The 19672-nt window shown below is 34.1% G+C and overlaps 1 protein-coding gene across 2 annotated transcripts in view; it reads left to right on the top strand.

Moving 5' to 3' along the window:
- SEMA3C (sema domain, immunoglobulin domain (Ig), short basic domain, secreted, (semaphorin) 3C) overlaps window positions 1-13963 on the top strand; it is a 183989-nt gene extending 170026 nt beyond the window's left edge. For both annotated transcript variants that reach the window (XM_011986104.1, XM_011986103.1), the window contains exons 16-18: window positions 5184-5251; window positions 7407-7537; window positions 11183-13963. In XM_011986104.1, coding sequence (XP_011841494.1) covers window positions 5184-5251; window positions 7407-7537; window positions 11183-11596 — 613 coding nt within the window. In that variant the 3' untranslated portion in view covers window positions 11597-13963. The remainder of the gene's footprint in view (window positions 1-5183; window positions 5252-7406; window positions 7538-11182) is intronic.
- The last annotated feature ends 5709 nt before the right edge of the window (window positions 13964-19672 follow it).

Genomic DNA, 19672 nt, shown 5'->3' with positions numbered 1-19672 from the left:
ATAATGGTGGCTTGTAGAGGGATAATAAAGGTAGAGGTGGCAAAAAAAAATGATCTGATGCTTGACAGAGCTCACAGAATCTGTTGATGTATTTGGATGTGGGAGGTTAGAGAAATAGAGGAGTCAAAAATGATCCAAGTTCTCAGAACTGAACATTAGGATTTATATAGATGTCACTTCCTGAGAAAGAAGAGACTGTGAAAGGAGCAGGTTTGTGGGGAGAAAGAGGATGTTACGTTAATGGTATCAATAAGATATTCACACAGGGATATTGAGTAGGCAGTTAGAAATATGAATCTGGAGTAGAAAGGAGTGGCCTGGGCTGGATCATTTGAGATTCTTAATGGCATGAGATAGGAAGAGAACTCCCACTCTTCAAAACAGGAGTCTCGTAGATGCGTTCCAAGACTCTGTGTTCCTCCATGTTAATTTAGGTGCTAGTGAGGAGGTCCCTGACTTCTTTTGATGTCTATCTAGAATTTCTAGACATCATTACTCTGATCTTTCATCTTAATATGGGGCTGGAGGCCTCAACCTGGACAGACAGTGTGAGGGAGGCAAATTTCAAATGTAATCTCACATAAGAAGTGATTTTTGTGGCCACTGTTGGTATTTTTCAACCATATTTGTTTTTCACTGCCAAATATGATAGTAGTGATATGTTAAATTACCATAATTCTTTGTAAGGCAATACTGTTTACTTGGTAAGATGCTCTGAAAATTTTCCTCTCTAGCACCTGCAATATCATCTTCAATTTATTAAGCAGATTTAGTGCTGAAGGAAGCTGAAGCACTATACTTTCCAAGGAAGAAAGGGATATGGGGACTGTAAGTGGACTTTTACCATAGTTGTATAGGTATATCAGTTATTATATAATGTAAGGGAAGTGGACATCAGTACTCCTTCTCTGCAAAGACTGGTTTTGACCAATAAGCATTTTTATGTAACAAATAATATTTCTCAAGTAAAATTCCATACTGTATATAGACTGTCATTGCATACTAGCGATACTTTTTTACATTTTAGAAGTTGCTGCCCAATATGCACTAGCTCATTTGTTTGCATATTTTCCCACCTATTACAACCCCAAGTATCCTTTCTAAGATGTGTGCTTAAATATAGATTCTACATTGTCATTCTACCGCCACAAATTACAATTTTAATCATACTTTTTAAATAAAGAAATGAGTCTATCATACAGTTCTTTGCATTTACAATATCATGTCTGATACTAAACCATGAATAATGGGTTGAGAAGGAAAGTAGTAGCTATTTAAAGAGTTGTCTTGGCTGGGTGCAGTTGCTCACGCCTATAATCCCAGCACTTTGGGAAGCCAAGGCAGGCAGATCACTTGAGGTCAGGAGTTTGAGACCAGCCTAGCCAACATGGCAAACCCCATCTCTACTGAAAATGGAAAAAAAAAAATTAGCCCAGGCATGGTGGCAGGCATCTATAATACCAGATACTTGGGAGGCTGAGGCAGGAGAATCATTTGAACCTGGGGGGTGGAGATTGTAGTGAGCTGAGATCACGCCACTGCACTCCTGCCTGGGAGATAGAATGAGACTCTGTCTTTAAAAAAAAAAAAAAAAAAAAAGAGTTTCAAAGATTAACTGGATTATTTTGAGATGAAGTAAGTGCTTGCTCACGAGAGAGGATCTCTTGAGGCCAGGAGTTCAAAACCAGCCTGGACAACATAGCAAGACACTAAATCTTAAAAAAAAAAAAAAAAAAAAAGATGGGGGGAGGCTATCTTGATTATCTCCAGCAGTGCTTTAATTCTATCTTGAAAAGCCAGAAAATGCTACATATGTACAAAATATGCCTGAGGCTACCCATATTTATCTTTGACTAGCATATTGGAAGTTTCACTAAAAATATCTACAGTATTTACATTCTCCAAATTATGTCCTAACTTAGTTAAGCCTATACTTATAGTAAATACAAAACATATTGGTGAATGAATTAACTATTTTGTAAATTCCCATATGAATTTTTGATTTTCCTTTGAAGGTAATGGATTTGAAGTATTTTTCCACATTTATTTTCTTTAATAGTGTTAATTTACCTAGTTTTGTGCTGATGCCACTCTAAGCAAAACACAAAGATCACTTTGAGGATTTCATAGAAATAAAAAGCAAAAAACTGTTTTATTTGTATACAAATAGAGAAATACAGTTATACTTGGAAATTGGTGGAATCCATACTTTGACATAATGAAGTTGTTAAATATCATTGGCTCAATAGTCTCCCTTTTTTAAAAAACTATAGTAAACATGCTGGGCATGGTGGCTCACACCTGTAATCCCAGCACTTTGGGAGGCCAAGGCAGGCAGATTGCCTGAGGTCAGGAGTTGGAGACCGGCCTGGCCAACATGGTGAAACCCCGTCTCTACTAAAAATACAAAATTAGCCAGGCATGGTGGCTCATGCCTGTAATCCCAACTACTCAGGAGGCTGAGACAGGAGAGTCACTTGAACCCAAGAGGCAGAGGTTACAGTGAGCCGAGATTGCACCACTGCACTCCTGCCCGGGCAATAAGAGTGAAACTCTGTCTCAAAAACAAACAAACAAACAAAAAAAACTATAGTAAACAATAAAAGCATTTTTTTTCCATTTTCATTCTCAAATATCTTAAATATTTGTGGTTTTGTATCAAATATTGCTGTACAGTCCCTAATATTATTTGTTCTGGATTCAGACAAGTAGTTAGAAACTTTATTTTAAAACAAGATAATCAGATCAATTTTCAAATAAATACCTTTTCTATAAAAGATTTCATTGTTTATCGAAAAGAATATACTATTGTGTATGAAACATGGGAAACTTGAACCAAATTCCAAATCCTACATGCAATACAATACTACTCTGCCTACGAGCATGTTTTTGTGATGCTATGTGAGTACCGTGGAAGGAATCTATACATAAAAAAGGCTCAGATGGCTGCCTTGCTGATCTCATGATTTAAGCTAAGCCATAACAGTGTTTTTTTCTATATTTGAATGTCTAGAAGCTATGTGATATTGTAAATTGAGATTGCCCAGCTTGAGAGTTTGTATACATGAGTAAACCATTATATAGTGTTGATCACAGGACAATAAATTTAGCCATTGTGAATGATATTGCTTGCCTAGATGGCTGAAAACGTTCTCATGATGCTCATATAATATATATTTAGAAGTTGACTATAGTAAAATAATGCTGGACTTCAGTATAGCAAATGTTATGCAGTAAAAACTCGATATGGGAGCTATTCTAGAGTACAGTGCCATATTAATCATATTTCCTGAGAGAAAAGTGACTAACACTTTCACTGTTGTGTGTTTGTGTGTGTACAGAAATATACAATTGGTAAGGGTCACGGGACTTTGGAAAAGGAATACCTAAGTGGTACAAAATTTTATACCTATTCTACCATAAGTAGATTTATAAAGTCTGTTGTGTACATGAAGTAATGTTTTCTTTAGCTAGAAAATGAGCTTTTTTCACTATCAATGACTTTGAGATTAATTTTTCTTTGTAAGTTTAATAACCACTGTGTACTTTTAATATTTCTGTTCTTGCTGAATATTTTTATTTATCTTTAAAAGTATTAAGAAAGACTTAGCATTTAACCCAATTAAGTGATATGCTCAGTCACGTATTGATAGTAAGCAATCAATTTAGGCTGGTATTCACAATATTTAAAGAGTCACCTTCTTCTGACTTTTAACAATGTTTGATGCCTTGCTCAGATGATTTTAGTTGCTCCACTTCGATTTCTTAGACTGTGTAATACCACTGAAAGTAAGGTACTTAGTGCATCTGAAACTCACGAAATTAAATAATTTAATACAACTTAAAACTTTTATTTAAGTAATGACCAATTTGCAAACAATGTAACTATTTTTTTTTTTTTTTTTTGAGATGGAGTCTCACCCTGTGGCCCAGGTTGGAGTGCAGTGGCATGATCTCGGCTCACCACAACCTCTGCCTCCTGGGTTCAAGCGATTCTCCTGCCTCAGCATCCCAAGTAGCTGGGACTACAGGCATGCACCACTATGCCCGGCTAATTTTTGTATTTTTTGTAGAGACGGGGTTTTACTATGTTGGCCAGGCTGGTCTTGAACTTCTGACCTCGTGATCCGCCCGCCTTGGCCTCCTAAAGTGCTGGGATTACAGACGTGAGCCACCGCATCTGGCTTAATGTAACTAAAATGTCGAAATGCTTTAAGATAACAATACATAACAACTAAATGCAAAGGATGAACCTTGATTGGAAGCTGGTTAACTTAAAAGAAATCCATAAAAGAGATTTTGGGAACTAGAGAAATTTTAATATAGAATATGCATTAGATTATGTTGTTAAATATCAATATATTTAGGATGATAATTATATTGTTATGTTGAAAGATTACTTGTTGAAAAATACATACTAAAGCACTTACAGGTGAAGCATTATTGTGTCTGTAACTTATTTTCTAAAGACTTTCATAGGTGTGGATCCGTAATATATACATGATATGTACTTACATGTGAGAAAGAAATTAATGTGGCAAAATATAACAGTTTGTGAATCTAGGTATACCAGTATTCATTTTACTCATATCTCAACTTTTCTGTAGACTTGAAATTTTCAAAATAAAAAGTTGGGGACAACATGCTTATTCTAGTAAATGAAATTAACTTTTTATTAAATGTCCCTATTTTTATCTTTATTGCTTATTTCAGAAAAGTTTTAATATATCCAGAAACAGAAAACATTGACTTTTGTAAGAAACAAGTATGTTTATTTAAGACAAACTATTATAAAAAGGAAAATGCTAGTGAGTTTATACTTTGGAGGTTATAGATTTAGAAAATTTAGGCTGAATTTCTCTAAACTAAACATTTACACTATTAATTAGAGAAGGTAGCATTTACTCAGGATATGCATGCAACAGGAGATTCAGAGCCATTCCATCCTGAATGTAGATGGAAAAACTTACTCAGATTGAAAAGCAAAGATAAGTAGCCCCCCCCCATTATTGATGAATTGTATAAGAAATGTGAGATAGCTACATCAATCAGAACTCTTTTTAAAAATTTTTATGAAAGCTTAGCAATAAAAAGGATGCAACGTTTAAAATTACAGTGTTTTAAGAGTGGTGTAATTGGCAGTGATAATTCTCAGTCACTTTTATGTATTTCTGCACTTACAGGAGGAGCCGAAGACAAGACGTGAGACATGGAAACCCACTGACTCAATGCAGAGGATTTAATCTAAAAGGTATTAAAAGTGAGCAATGGCCAATCTCAGTGCACAGTGGCAATGCTCCGTGTCACATTTCAGTAAGGGAAAACATTGTCATAGATTCAAACGTTTCACTTTCAAAAATATTTATTATAACATTCTGTGTATTTATATATGGTAATTAAAACTTAAAGGCTTTTTGTGTGTATACCGAGAATCATGAAAAACAAATGTCTCGGAACACATATACTTCAAGTATGTTAGCTGGAAGATCTTTCACACAGATTGTAATTACAGATTTTCTTAGCTACTATTTTCGTTCTAAAGAAAACCTATTTTCCATTTTGAGATTTACCACCGAAGAACCTTTAGAACAGCATTTTTCTTTACTGCAGTAAATATACATAACATAACATTTACTATTTTAACCATTTTAAGGTTTACAGTTCTGTGGCATTAAGCATATTTACATTGTTGTGCAATATACTGCCAGCCACGTCTGGATATTTTTCATCTTTCCCAACTGAAACTAGACCATTACCTCTTCCCTCCAGCCCTTAGATACCACCATTCTACTTCTTTACGAATTTCTTATGAATTCAACTACTCTAGATAACTCCTATAGGTGGAATTATACAATATTTGTCCTTTTGTGACTGACTTATTTCACTTAAACCGAAAGTCTTCAAGGTCCATTCATATTGTAGCATATATCACAATTTTCTTCATGTTTAAGGCTGAATTATATTTTGTCATGTGTGTATTTATAGTTATGTGTGTGTGTGTATATATACATATATATGTACATATGTATGTAGGTAAGCCACATTTTGTTTATCGATTCATCCATCACTTGGTTTACTTCCATCTTTTGGCTATAGTGAGAATCCTGCTGTGAACATGGGTGTACTACAATGCCTGTTGACAATCCTGCCTTGTGTCCTTCAATTAAACTAATTCCATCCTTCCCATTCTGACATGGAGTTACCATGTTACAATACTTTCCCTTCCTCAGTCCCACCAAATAAAAATGTTTCCAAGCAGACCTTCCTTGTGGCTCACCAAGGTGCTACAGATACGCTGTTTCAAAAATTAACAGTGAGACTCCTATTTCTAATCCCTTTGAGTCTGTGCTTTCCTGTAGTAAAAAATGACATTCTTTTTACTATTCTAACTGCAAAGAGCAAATTAAGACAGATTTTGCTTACTTGTTCCATACATCTAGTTGAGGGAATAAATTCAAGTTACCATTTCTCCATTTGCAATTTTATAAAAGTGTATCAGTTCCCATTAGTAGTAGTTGTCATAGTGGTAAGAATAATGGCAGTGGAGGTAACATCAAACAAATATTAATGCTGACTTTGTGTCAGAACCTGAGCTCAGTGTTTTTTAATGATTATTTCACTCAATGCTTAAAAAAAACCATACTAGAGTCCTATTATTCCTGCTTTATTAGTGAGGATTCTGTCCACGTCTAAGCTACCATATGGCAATACTAAATGTTTTGCCTAATTTAATACTTTTACTGAGAACCCTATGTAAAAATGCTATAATCCATGTTTTAGAGATGAGTAAAACTAAAGCACAGAGACATCAAGTAACTTGTCTAAGTTGACACAGCCGGTAGTGGTAAGGTCAGGATTTTACCCTACGTTCCACTGATTCTGAAGACAGTGTTCTCAATCACTGCATTCCACCAAGGCCACAGCTTTCTTTCTGCCCTTTCCCAGTGCTTACCTGTTTCCTCTATATGACACTGAGTATGGACTTTAGGAATGGGATAGACCTGGCTTCGGTATTGCCTGACACATTCACTAAAGTGTATTTCCTCATAACTCACAGCCTCAGTTTGCTCAGCTGTGAAAAGCTGAGAAAATGTGGCAGGAGTATTGTAATAATTAAGTTAACAAAGTAATATTAACAACAATCCTTGGTGTAGAGTAATTCTTGAATAAACATGATTTTATCAACATTACCTTAATTCACAGTCTCTCCTTCCCTTTACATAAACAAAACAAGTAAACAACGTATCCTACTTTGCTTGTTAAATGATTATCACTGCTTTTTACTGGCTGCCATAGTTGTTCACAATTTTGTATAAAAATAAACATGTATATAGCATTTTTACAGGAGAATGTGCTCTAAATTCAGTTGTGTTCTTTCTTTCTCGCCTTTTATTTTTGCCTGCTAGCATACAGAAATGCAGCTGAAATTGTCCAGTATGGAGTGAAAAATAACACCACTTTTCTGGAGTGTGCCCCCAAGTCTCCGCAGGCATCTATCAAGTGGCTGTTACAGAAAGACAAAGACAGGAGGAAAGAGGTGAGTAAAGCAGCACAGCAGCAATCCATCAGGGCTTCGGAGAGAACATTAAATCAACGTCCCTCGGTGAGGCTCAGATCTAAGGAAAAAGGAAAGGCATATGATCATCTTTTATGTCTTTGGGATGACAAGTGCCACTTTCCTTAAAATCCTTTGTCCTAAGAATTGATGGGTTAATTAGAAATTCTCTCTGCTTGCTCACCTCTGTAACATGGTGATTGAAACAAGAGCCTGGGCACTAAGACAGTGGTATTGATGTGAGGAAACATTCCTAAAAGAAACAAGATGTGTGCAAATCCAGAAGCCAAGTTTTCACACAACAGCACCTTTGTGTGATTCACAAGATAAAAGGGGGCTTTTTAAAAAAAGTTTAATTTTCCTCAGCAAGAAAGTACACTGAACTGTAACCTTCATGACAAAGAGTGTTTTTTCTGCTCTGTGGTAATCTGTTTCCATTGCTTTATTATTCATAACTCTTGTGCTTTGGTTAGGTAATATATGGAATCATTGTTTATGAGACCACTGCCTTTATTTAGTGATATGGAAAAAGTCCTTAGATTTTCAAATAAAAACACGCTTACTGAAACTTTTCATGGATTGGAAAGAGCTGGGTTTTTTGAAATAAGGGAGACATTGTAAAATGGCATAGGGTGATACATTGTAAATAATGAATTTCGTAATATTGATGTCATGTTGTCCTGACAAATGAGATGATAAAAATATATATGTATATTTAAAGCCTTAGGGAGGTCTAAAACATACCATCATTTGTGCATCATAAAGTCTGATGGAGCCAAGGGGGAAGTGGAGCCTTCTGCATTTATGTGTATTCTTCTGTTGTGGGCAATTTGGTTACTACATATTAAGTTAATTAAGGGTATGTAGACTGAGTACCGCCTTAAGCTGTAGAACACAGATACTGCATCAACATTACTGATATAAATGTTGGTTTCATATGCAAAATACTTTCCGACTCTCAGACTTGTCTACCCAAATGTCTTATGAACTGTTTCGGAAATTATGTGTCCCTCATTACTGGAATATTACACCATAAGCAGATGACTACTTGCAGGAGGAAATTGAATTATCTGGAGGAAAGATGAGCTAGTTGGACATCAGAGTCCCAGCACTCTTCCAAAGCCTATCATGCTAACAATACTTTTAGAAAGATTTTAATAATGAAAATTATTGAGATCTCTTTTCTTTGCTGTAAAATCTGTTATCAAAGAAGTCTTGACATTTCTGCAGTCAAATTAATTTTCAACTATTTTGAATGGATATGGATTATAATAATTAGCTTGCAGAGTAACCTGGGTTAGAAGTCATAATGTGTGATGATGATTACTATACACAAGTGAGCTGTTAGGCCAGGGCAGGAACACAAGGATATGAACAGTCCTTCCAGAAAAAGCCTATAGGTATATATGTGAATTGGGTAATACTGAAACAAGGATCAACTAAAAAGTAATTTTCTTTTCTTCAGTAAAAAGTTCAATAGAATAATATATAAGTGAATATAACATCTATGATTTTAAATAAATATATATATTTGAATATCTGCCATATAAATTAATAGTAAAATGTAAATGGAATGTTAAGGATTTATTCCCTCTAATAATATTTCCAAAGTTCTATTTCAGAATGCTCAAGAATATGGAGACTCAAATATTACTATTTGACTTTCTTTCCCAATCTCAAAAACATAAGAATTTAATAATTTAATATTGCAATAACATTAGCTCTAACACAAGTATGAAAGTCTGTTTTGTTCAGAATTTAAGCAGAGCACAATTTTACTTATTCTTAAACTATTAATATTTTATTAAACTTATTGTGATCCTTTCTATTTTAAGAAAACATATGCTTCTCACTCATATTACTGTGTAAACATTAATCATTTTTTTAAGTAAGACAAATGATAAAAGCTCACAGAGCAAAGGCAAATAGTTCATACTAAGTAGCATAAAGTGCAAACTGAAAGCCCTCCTCCACTTCAATACTTATCACTTTTAATATCTATTGAATAATACTAATACTTATGAATAATACTAATACTTATGGAATAATAATTACTCAGTTCTTATTCCCACTGCCCGGAGTAAGATTCCCAAGACTTATATATTTCTCCAAATATGTTCCATAGTTTTCCTCCCCTACACACACACAACACTCACACACACACACACACACACACGCAGACCCCCGCTTGAATATCAGTACATGTGATTCAATGTCCTATTTCCTGGCTGCATAATATTCCATCGTGTGAATATACTGTAAGTGTTTTTTTTTCAAAGCCATCTATTTGTTAGATAATTTCTTGTTTTCCTCTTATCAAAAACACCTGCACACATGTGAGAGTATATATTCTAGATAAATTCCTAAAATGTAATTGTGCCAAATATTATATACATGTTTAATGGATTTACCATATTGGACTCAAAATATTTTCCCAATTTTGCACAAATAGGATAACATTTCTTTTTTCTTTAATTTCTGAATGTATTTATACATGATTTGTTTTTGAGGGACATTTAAACTTAGTAAAATTAATTAATGTCAAAATTTTTTCTTCCTCCAAGTGACTCTCTCTTTTCTAGTTCTGTTCTATTATCTTTTAATACTCTACTTGCCTTTTTGTGGGTTTTTTTTGTGTGTGTGTGCACAAACCAATTGATCTTTGATTCAGATATTATTAGTCATATCTTGTCCATTTGCACAGAACTTTATCATTTAGGAAAACATTTAACATGCATTATCTAATTTTGATTTTGATCAAATTTCTTTTTTCTTCAATGAAAGAGTATTCTTGAGTATACGTGTCAAAGAACCTCTTACCACTTATGTTTTTATCTATTCATTGGCAATACTACAGGTGGAACTGTAAGGAAGGTTTCAAGCATTTACTGATACCCAGTAAACAATCATTTTTCCAGTAAAATCTATAAAGCAATTAAATATTAATTCATAGCTTTTTATTACCTTTCCTTGTAAAGTAAAACCATTTACAGGACTTAAAAGATGATGACATCCCAGCTAATTTTTAGACATTGTTTATTTGGGGATAATTGAAAAAGGCCCTTGATAATGTTCAAAATTCTGCCTCTGCTTACGTATTTTTTATTTAGAAGAACATTCATTCATTGAAACAAAAAGATAAAATTCACCCTTTAATTGTGACTTCATGTTTTTACTAGTGAGTACTTTTTATAAATATAAAAGACTAGAACACCAGGATGGAATAGATATTTTAAAGTATCTGTGAGTTTCATTTACATATATTGACTGTGATTCTAATTTCAAAGGCAACCACAATTTTGTGCTTATATATGGAGAAACTTCTATCCAGGGGAAAGCACTTTAAGCTATTTTTGCCAATATGGATAATATCTTCACCCTCTCTTTATTAGATTCAATACCCCTGTGACAGTGTGACAAGATCTCCTGTATGGTTTTTTTTTTTTTTTTTTTTCCTTAAAGGCAGTGAAACTGACCAAAATTTCGTGTCCACTGAGAAAGATGCTAAGTAGTAATCAATACTTTTTTCCCAAATCTGTGAAAGTTGACACTATTCTGTATATGTTGGTCATAATCTAAGGAAATGTAATGTTCAGTTTCAGTAACTTTAATGTGTCTCTCTTTTAGGTTAAGCTGAATGAACGAATCATAGCCACTTCACAGGGACTCCTGATCCGCTCTGTTCAGGGTTCTGACCAAGGACTTTATCACTGCATTGCTACAGAAAATAGTTTCAAGCAGACCATAGCCAAGATCAACTTCAAAGTTTTAGATTCAGAAATGGTGGCCGTTGTGACAGACAAATGGTCCCCATGGACCTGGGCCAGCTCTGTGAGGGCTTTACCCTTCCACCCGAAGGACATCATGGGAGCATTCAGCCACTCAGAAATGCAGATGATTAACCAATACTGCAAAGACACTCGGCAGCAACATCAGCAGGGAGACGAGTCACAGAAAATGAGAGGGGACTATGGCAAGTTAAAGGCCCTCATCAATAGCCGGAAAAGTAGAAACAGGAGGAATCAGTTGCCAGAGTCATAATATTTTCTTATGTGGGTCTTATGCTTCCATTAACAAATGCTCTGTCTTCAATGATCAGATTTAGAGCAAAGAAACTTATGCTTTACCAATGGGAATTACTGAAAAAGGTAATTACTCCTAAAGTGAGTTTTACATGAACTGAAATGAGCATGCATTTTCTTGTATGATAGTGACTAGCACTAGACATGTCATGGTCCTCATGGTGCATATAAATATTTAACTTAACCCAGATTTTATTTATATCTTTATTCACCTTTTCTTCAAAATCGATATGGTAGCTACAAAACTAGAATTGTTGCATCCCTCAATTGAGTGAGGGCCATATCCCTGTGGTATTCCTTTCCTGCTCTGGGGCTTTAGAATTCTAATTGTCAGTGATTTTATATATGAAAACAAGTTCCAAATCCATAGCTTTTACATAGTAAAAGTCATAAATGCATATGACAGAATGGCTATCAAAAGAAATATAAAAGGAAGAAGGCATTTAAAGTTGTGTGAAAACATGAGTTATTCATAAAGAGAAAATGATGAGTTTATATGGTTCCAATGAAATATTTTTTTTTTTTTTTAAAGATTGTAGAAATAATCAGTTACTGGTATCTGTCATTGACCTTTGTTTCCTTATTCAGGAAGATAAAAATCAGTAACCTGCCCCATGAAGATACTTGATGGGAGTTATATCAGTGAAGCAGTTCGGCTTATATTCTTATGTTATCACCTTCCAAACAAAAGCACTTACTTTTTTTGGAAGTTATTTAATTTATTTTAGACTCAAAGAATATAATCTTGCACTGTTCAGTTATTACTGTTTGTTCTCTTATTTCCTAGTCTGTGTGGCAAATTAAAAAATATAAGAAGGAAAAATCTTTGAAGTATTAGACTTCTAAATAAGGGGTGAAATCATCAAAAAGAAAAATCAAAGTAGAAACTACTAATTTTTAAAGAGGAATTTATAACAAATGTGGCTAGTTTTCAATTTCAGTACTCAAATTCAATGATTAATTCTCCCTTTTATTAAAACCAGTCTCAGATATCACACTGATTTTTAAGTCAACACTATATATTTTATGATCTTTTTGGTGTGATGGCAAGGTGCTTGTTATGTCTAGAAAGTAAGAAAACAGTATGAAGAGACATTCTTTCTTTCAAAAGGTAATGGTACTATGTTCACTGGTCTCTAAGTGTAAATGTAGTAAGTTTTGTGATGAATAAAATAATTATCTCCCAATTGTATGTTTGAATAATTTTATTAGAAAAATTTCATACTGAAATTATTTTCTCCAAATAAAAATTAGATGGAAAAATGTGAAAAAAATTAATCATGTTCTCATATATATTTAAAAAACACTACTTTTGCTTTTTTATTTACCTTTTAAGACATTTTCATGCTTCCAGGTAAAGACAGATATTGTACCATGTACCTAATCCAAATCTTGTATAAAAATTTTATTTATAGTTAATAATCTATGATGAAGGTAATTAAAGTAGATTATGGCCTTTTTAAGTATTGCAGTATAAAACTTCAAAAACTAAAGTCATTGTCAAAATGAATATGATTATTAGTCAGAATATCAGAATATGATTCACTATTTAAGTTATCATAAATTATGATAATATATGAGGAGGCCTCGATATGGCAAAAATAGTTAAAATGCATAACATAACACCAAACTTCATTTTTAAAAAAATCTGTTGTTCCAAATGTGTATAATTTTAAAGTAATTTCTAACGCAGTTTATTATAGTGGTTTGCCTGCTTAAAAGGTATAATTAAACTTTTCTCCTCTACATTGACACATAGAAATGTGTCAGTGTAAAGCCAAAACCATCTTCTGTGTTTATGGCCAATCTATTCTATGTCCAAAGTTAAAAGTAAAATTGTTTCAGAGTCACAGTTCCCTTTGTTTCACATAAGCCCAAATTGATAGACAGTAAGGGTGTTTAGTTTTATACTATATTTGTGCTATTTAATTCTTTATATTTTCACAATTATTAAATTGTGTATACTTTCATTACTTTTCAAAATGTAGAAATTCTTCATGAACATAACTCTGCTGAATGTAAAAGAAATTTTTTTTCAAAAATGTTGTTAATGTATACTACTGGTGGTTGATTGGTTTTGTTTTGTGTAGTTGGACAATTCAGGACTTAATATCTTTTCCATTTGTATTGTACATAAAATTTTCTAGAAATACACTTTTTTCCAAAGTGTAAGTTTGTGAATAGATTTTAGCATGATGAAACTGTCATAATGGTGAATGTTCAATCTGTGTAAGAAAACAAACTAAATGTAGTTGTCACACTAAAATTTAATTGGATATTGATGAAATCATTGGCCTGGCAAAATAAAACATGTTGAATTCCCCAACTATGTTTCTAGCTTTTATTTTTAATGTAGGATTAACTTACTTGTTAGCATGATACAATCTACTGAATTCATATGATTTTTAAATATTCCTTTATCCATTTTTGTGAAGGTAATACATCTATTTCAAGATTTAAATTGCAGAAAGATGCACATATAAAGCTCTCCCAGTACCAATAGCCCTCATTTATTCGAGTCCCAACCCAAAAGACATCCAATATCATCCATTTTCTGTGTATACTTCCAAACAAATACATATTTGTTTTCTCCCAATATTGTACATCCATACACATCTATAATACTTATTCAGAGTATGTTGTGTCTACGTTGGAAAAAATACACGGTTTAGGAATGCACAATCTTTGGAGCCAGATTGCTTGCATTTGAATCCAGACTAACTGTCTTATTCTGGGAAAGTTTTAAAATTCTGCCTTCCTTTCCTATACAAGTTCATACCAGTAAAGCATTAGGACAGAACATTTTACATGGTAAGTATTCAATAAATGTCTTAACGTTGCCTTATTTAGAAGGCATCATTTTGCTAGAACAAGAAGGAATATTTCAGTTGTATTCTATGACAAGTTAAATACCAATGATCTAAGTGGGGAAACTGCAGTCATTGGGTTAGGTAACACCTTATCAGGTAAAATGAGCCTTTAATAAATTAGAGGAAAGAAACCACAGGTTAACTCATAATCCAGTTAACACATTTGAATGGCAGACCTATTACAGCTTTCTTCTACCTCTGGGCTTTCAATCTTTTATAATGTCAGTGAAGAAAAAAACCACAAAAATTAAAAGTTGTCTTAACAGGTCTTCCAACTTAACAATTCTGCACTACTCACTAATTGCTTCATTATTTCTCAGTATCTCCCTTGCTTATGGTTCAACTTAACTTGAGTTTTAAAATATTTGATGTGTTTCTTATAATTTTAATATACTGCTGATTTATGTCTTTTACCTAAGTGAAAATTTTTAAGAAAATGGTAACAGTTTCCTATGTGTATTCTGCTAGCTAAAGTCAAGAGAAACATTCAGCTTGTTTGGCAGCCTGTTAAAAAGCTTTAGTCTAGACAAAAAAATAAGCAGACTAAGTAAGAAAAAATGTTTATTTAACCAGAGACATTGAGAATTTTATTGAATTCCATGCGTGATGACAAAGCTGCAGATTACTGTGGAATTTTTTTTTAAGAGTTTATCCTCGTAACCTTTTAGCCAACCACCTTTTGCACAAGAATGCAGGCCCCTCCGCAAAATTAAAACCACAACGAATTCTACTGGCATGCATGCCAATTGGTGAAATTCATTGTCAATAAGTTGTTTTTCTTAAGGGACCTCTGGTATACATTTTAATTTTTATGGTTTCCTAACAATGTTACCTTCATAGTACACAGGTATGAGAGTTGGAAGAACCAGCTCCAAGATTTAAAAAAAAAAAAAAAAAATGCCATCTTCATTCTAGTGACTCTAATGTATTTGTCTATTCACCTCATAAAATACTACTTTCCACATAGTTTAAATTGTGTATTTCTCAGGGCTATTATGTTGCCATGCTTGAGTGTTACTTACATAAAGTGCTATTAAAGAATGACATTATAACAAACACATTAAAACTGTTTATGTGAGGTTACCTCTCAACCTCCAAGTACAAAAGCAGGGTGAAGTTCTATTCCTTTAGTGTTTTTTTTAATTCTCTGAATTATTCACAGAAAAAAAGTTACCCAAGTACTTTATGAGATCATAAACAAAATTATTTCTGCAAGGCAGAATGAATATATGATAGAATTATGAAAAAGGTCATTCCTATTGTTCCTCTGGATATTTTTCAGTATACAAATTATCCTTGGCTCATGAGATAAAAGGAATTTCTCACTTTCTTAGGACTTTTCAAAATAAGAAAAGTTATATGTTTTAACTTTTTCCTTTATTACTGATTCTGGGGATAAACTGTATTCATCTTTACTTCTCTGTCAAATCATGAATAGTCAAACAGAAATTATACCTGTAAATTACCTTCCTTTGAGTTGATGTGAACTGGAAGTGTTGTAAGCTGTGGTTCTGTATTGACAGCTTGTCTCGTGTAGGAAAAGCAGACCACAGAAAATAATAAAATGAAGGAGATGCTACCCAAGCCCCACCAGCCTGGCACATTCAGCAGAATCCCAGTGATGTTTTTATGTACACATATGTATGTGTATATGTATATACAGATTACATACCCACAAATCCACACACCAGCTATATTCAGTGTATTCGTTATTCCAAAATGAGCCCCAATTTCTGCTTCAAGTTCCCATTCCAGCTTCTCCACTTATAAGTGATATAAACTGGAGCAGTTATTTAATCCCTCTTGATGAATTGTCACTTTCTCTAAAATTGGAAATATAATAGTATCTATCCCATGTGGTAGTTGTGTTGTGAGAATAAAATACGTGGAGTTCTTCCAGCGTATGCTATTATTTTTTAATCAGGAGAGCAAAACCATTTTTTTCATTTGAGCATTTTTCTCTTTTTCATCAGACTGCATCTACATAGTTCAGTTGATATTTCATGTCATTTATCCATGAAAGTCTTCTATCACGAAGGTCTTCTATGCTGCCTCTTATTTCTAATGCAAAGCCTGTTCAGGGCAAGTGAGCTTTCCACTATGTCCAAACATGCTTTAGAGGAATAGGAATTTTTCTGTTATTCCTGCACCATTCTGGGAGACAATTTGAGCCTCTCCGGCCTAAAACCACCAAGATACGTCTGTGTTGTTTGCCCCTCAGAGATCTTGTACCTTCCCAGGACACAAACCCAGAAGTGAGGTAGAAACAGAACCCAGAAATCCCTATATACTTACCATCCACCTCCACCAACTCACTCTTCATCGCCTTGGGTCTCTGGAGCAAGGATTATCCATTGAATATCACCCATGAGCTTGAAAAGTAGATTTCAACCTTTGTCACTCAAGTACTTCAAAGAGAATTTTGAAAAGTTATGTAGCCACTAAATCATTTTTAAGTTAAAAACTAACTTTCTTATTATATGTTTCCATAGTTGCAAAGCATATAACTTTCAGTATAATATCAATTTCAAACTTTTAAAATAACATAGTTTCATCTTTTGATAAATGACAGCAATGAAATCAAAATATTATAGGAATTTGGTACTCAACATCATATTTTAAAATAATGAAAAACAATCCAACTTGAACCATTTTTAACAGCCAGAAATTTTATATTGTTTCTATTTCTTCTTATTCATATTTCTATTCCACTTGCTTCAAACATTTTTATCCTGATACAGCAAGTCTTATATTTTAAGTTATTTTATTGATTACTATCACACAAATGTGAAACAAAAATACGTATATTTAATTCTTATTTAAGAATGTAGGCCAGGCGCAGTGGCTCACGCCTGTAATCCTAGCACTTTGGGAGGCCGAGGCAGGTGGATCACCTGAGGTCAGCTGTTCGAGACCAGCCTGGTCAACATGGTAAAACCCCGTCTCTACTAAAAATACAAAAATTAGCCAGGCGTGGTGGTGCATGCCTGTAATCCCAGCTGCTCGGGAGACTGAGGCAGGAGAATCACTTGAACTTGGGAAGCAGAGGTTGCAGTGAGCAGAGATTGTGTCACTGTACTCCAGCCTGGGCAACAGAGTGAGACTCATTCTCAAAAAAAGAAAAAAAAAAAAAAAAAAAAATCCTCCAAGTATTAACTTTTTTTTGGAATTAAATTAAAATTACAAATCATCACAATTTGCCCAAAGGACATAAATATATTCCAAATTTTGAAAATCATTAAAAAGTAAAAATCTTAAATGAAAATACATTTAATAAGATAAATGGAGCTTCTTTCGTTGTCCATTAATTAAATTACTTGTGGATGAAGTCTACTTGAAACAATGAACCAAATTCAATGAAAATGCTATTTCTAATTTTTGTAGAAATTAGAAATTTCTACAAATAACAGTAAGCAACTGTACTTACATAATTAAATGGAGATTGGAGTTTCATTATAAAGCTGTCATCCAAATACTTAAATATCTTTTGAAGGCTATATCTCACAGCATTATCATCAAATGTTATTTTAATTAATGAGTTGACAATATGATTAGTTTCTCTTACAATTTTATTCAAGGAAAGATTTGAAAATCTTCATTCTTCTCATTACTGGGACCAATATTTTCATTTGTGTCTTTGTTGGGCTCTCTGGCTCAATGAGGCCATCTCCTTGGTTTTCCCAGAAGAATCCTCTGTTTCTTCTACTTATATAGACTCCCAGTAGCCATTTGCTAACCGAGTTATGTTGGGAAAGTTATTTAACTTCTCTGTGCCTGTTGGGGTCCTCATCTGAAAAAAATGGGATAATAATATTATTCCTGACTGGGGGCAGTGGCTCATGCCCATAATCCCAGCACTTTGGGAGGCTTGAGGCAGGTGGATCACCTGAGGTCAGTAGTTTGAGACCAGCCTGACCAACATGGAGAAACCCCGTCTCTACTAAAAATACAAAAAAAAATTAGCCAGGTGTGATGGTGCATGCCTGTGGTCCCAGCTACTTAGGAGGCTGAGGCAGAAGAATTGCTTGAATCTGTGAGGCAGAGGTGGCAGTGAGCCAAGATTCCACCATTGCACTCCAGCCAGGGCAACAAGAGTGAAACTCCATCTCAATTAAAAAATAATAATAATTATTCCCTTCATATGGTTGTGAGGATAAAATCACATTCCTGCCACATGATTGAGATATTATTATTAGTTTAATTGGTGCTATTATTACATGCTTTACAAAGCCCCTCAGCTCATTCAGAAGTTCCAGTGACCGTTTGTTATTTTTATTATTGCTCCTATTTCCTTATCCCCCCTGGCACTGGCAGGCAGATGATCTGATAGTCATTATCAGGACATGAACCTTGTGTGCCTTACTTTTTTTTTTTTTTTTTCCCAAACCAAGATCAGGCCCATGACTCAATCCTTCCTGAAGCTGAATTCCTTCTCCATATCTGCCTAGGAACCTTGGAGTGACTACCCTAGAGCTTAGACTTATTCATCCACGATGTCAGCTGTCACCCCCCACATGAGAAACTTGGCTTTTCCTAAGAATCTTTGATACCCCATACCACAGTCTCCTGTCCCTTCTATCCTGGCCAGTCCGCAGGCATGGTCAAGCATGTTGAAGTCATACTGATAGAGATGCTAACCACTGTGCTATGCACCTGCCATCTGCAGCAGTCACAGCACCACCACAAATTCCACCGTCATCCTCCTCATAAAGATAGCCATTTAGTGAGCATTTCTGTGTAAAAACACACTATACGTAGTATCTTCTTTCACAGGATCTTCTGAAGTATATGCTATTCATCTATTTTACAAATGAGGGTTGGAAGCATTTGGAGACTTTCCCTGAGTTTAATAACTTCCTAAAGGCTAAAAAAACGTGAAAAACAAAGAGTCTGGCTACAAATTTTATTCATTTTCTATGCTTCATTATCAAGAGTCCCCTTCAGGAACATCTATTAGGAAAGTTAGATCATTTGGACAGATTCTATATACAGCAGCCTTTGAAATAGGATTTCTAGGACTCTAGGTAGCATCTAGCTCAGACCACGAAATCAGAACACCTTGTTTTAGTTTGCTTTCTTAATACTTCCTAGTTTTGTAAGTCTGAGATCATTATCGTAATATCAATCTCATGGGATTACTGTCAAGATTAATTGAGATAATCCAT

This window comes from Mandrillus leucophaeus, unplaced genomic scaffold (genome assembly GCF_000951045.1).
Source record: "Mandrillus leucophaeus isolate KB7577 unplaced genomic scaffold, Mleu.le_1.0 Scaffold293, whole genome shotgun sequence".
Taxonomy (NCBI): Eukaryota; Metazoa; Chordata; class Mammalia; order Primates; family Cercopithecidae; genus Mandrillus; species Mandrillus leucophaeus.
This window is presented reverse-complemented; position numbering and strand designations above follow the sequence as displayed.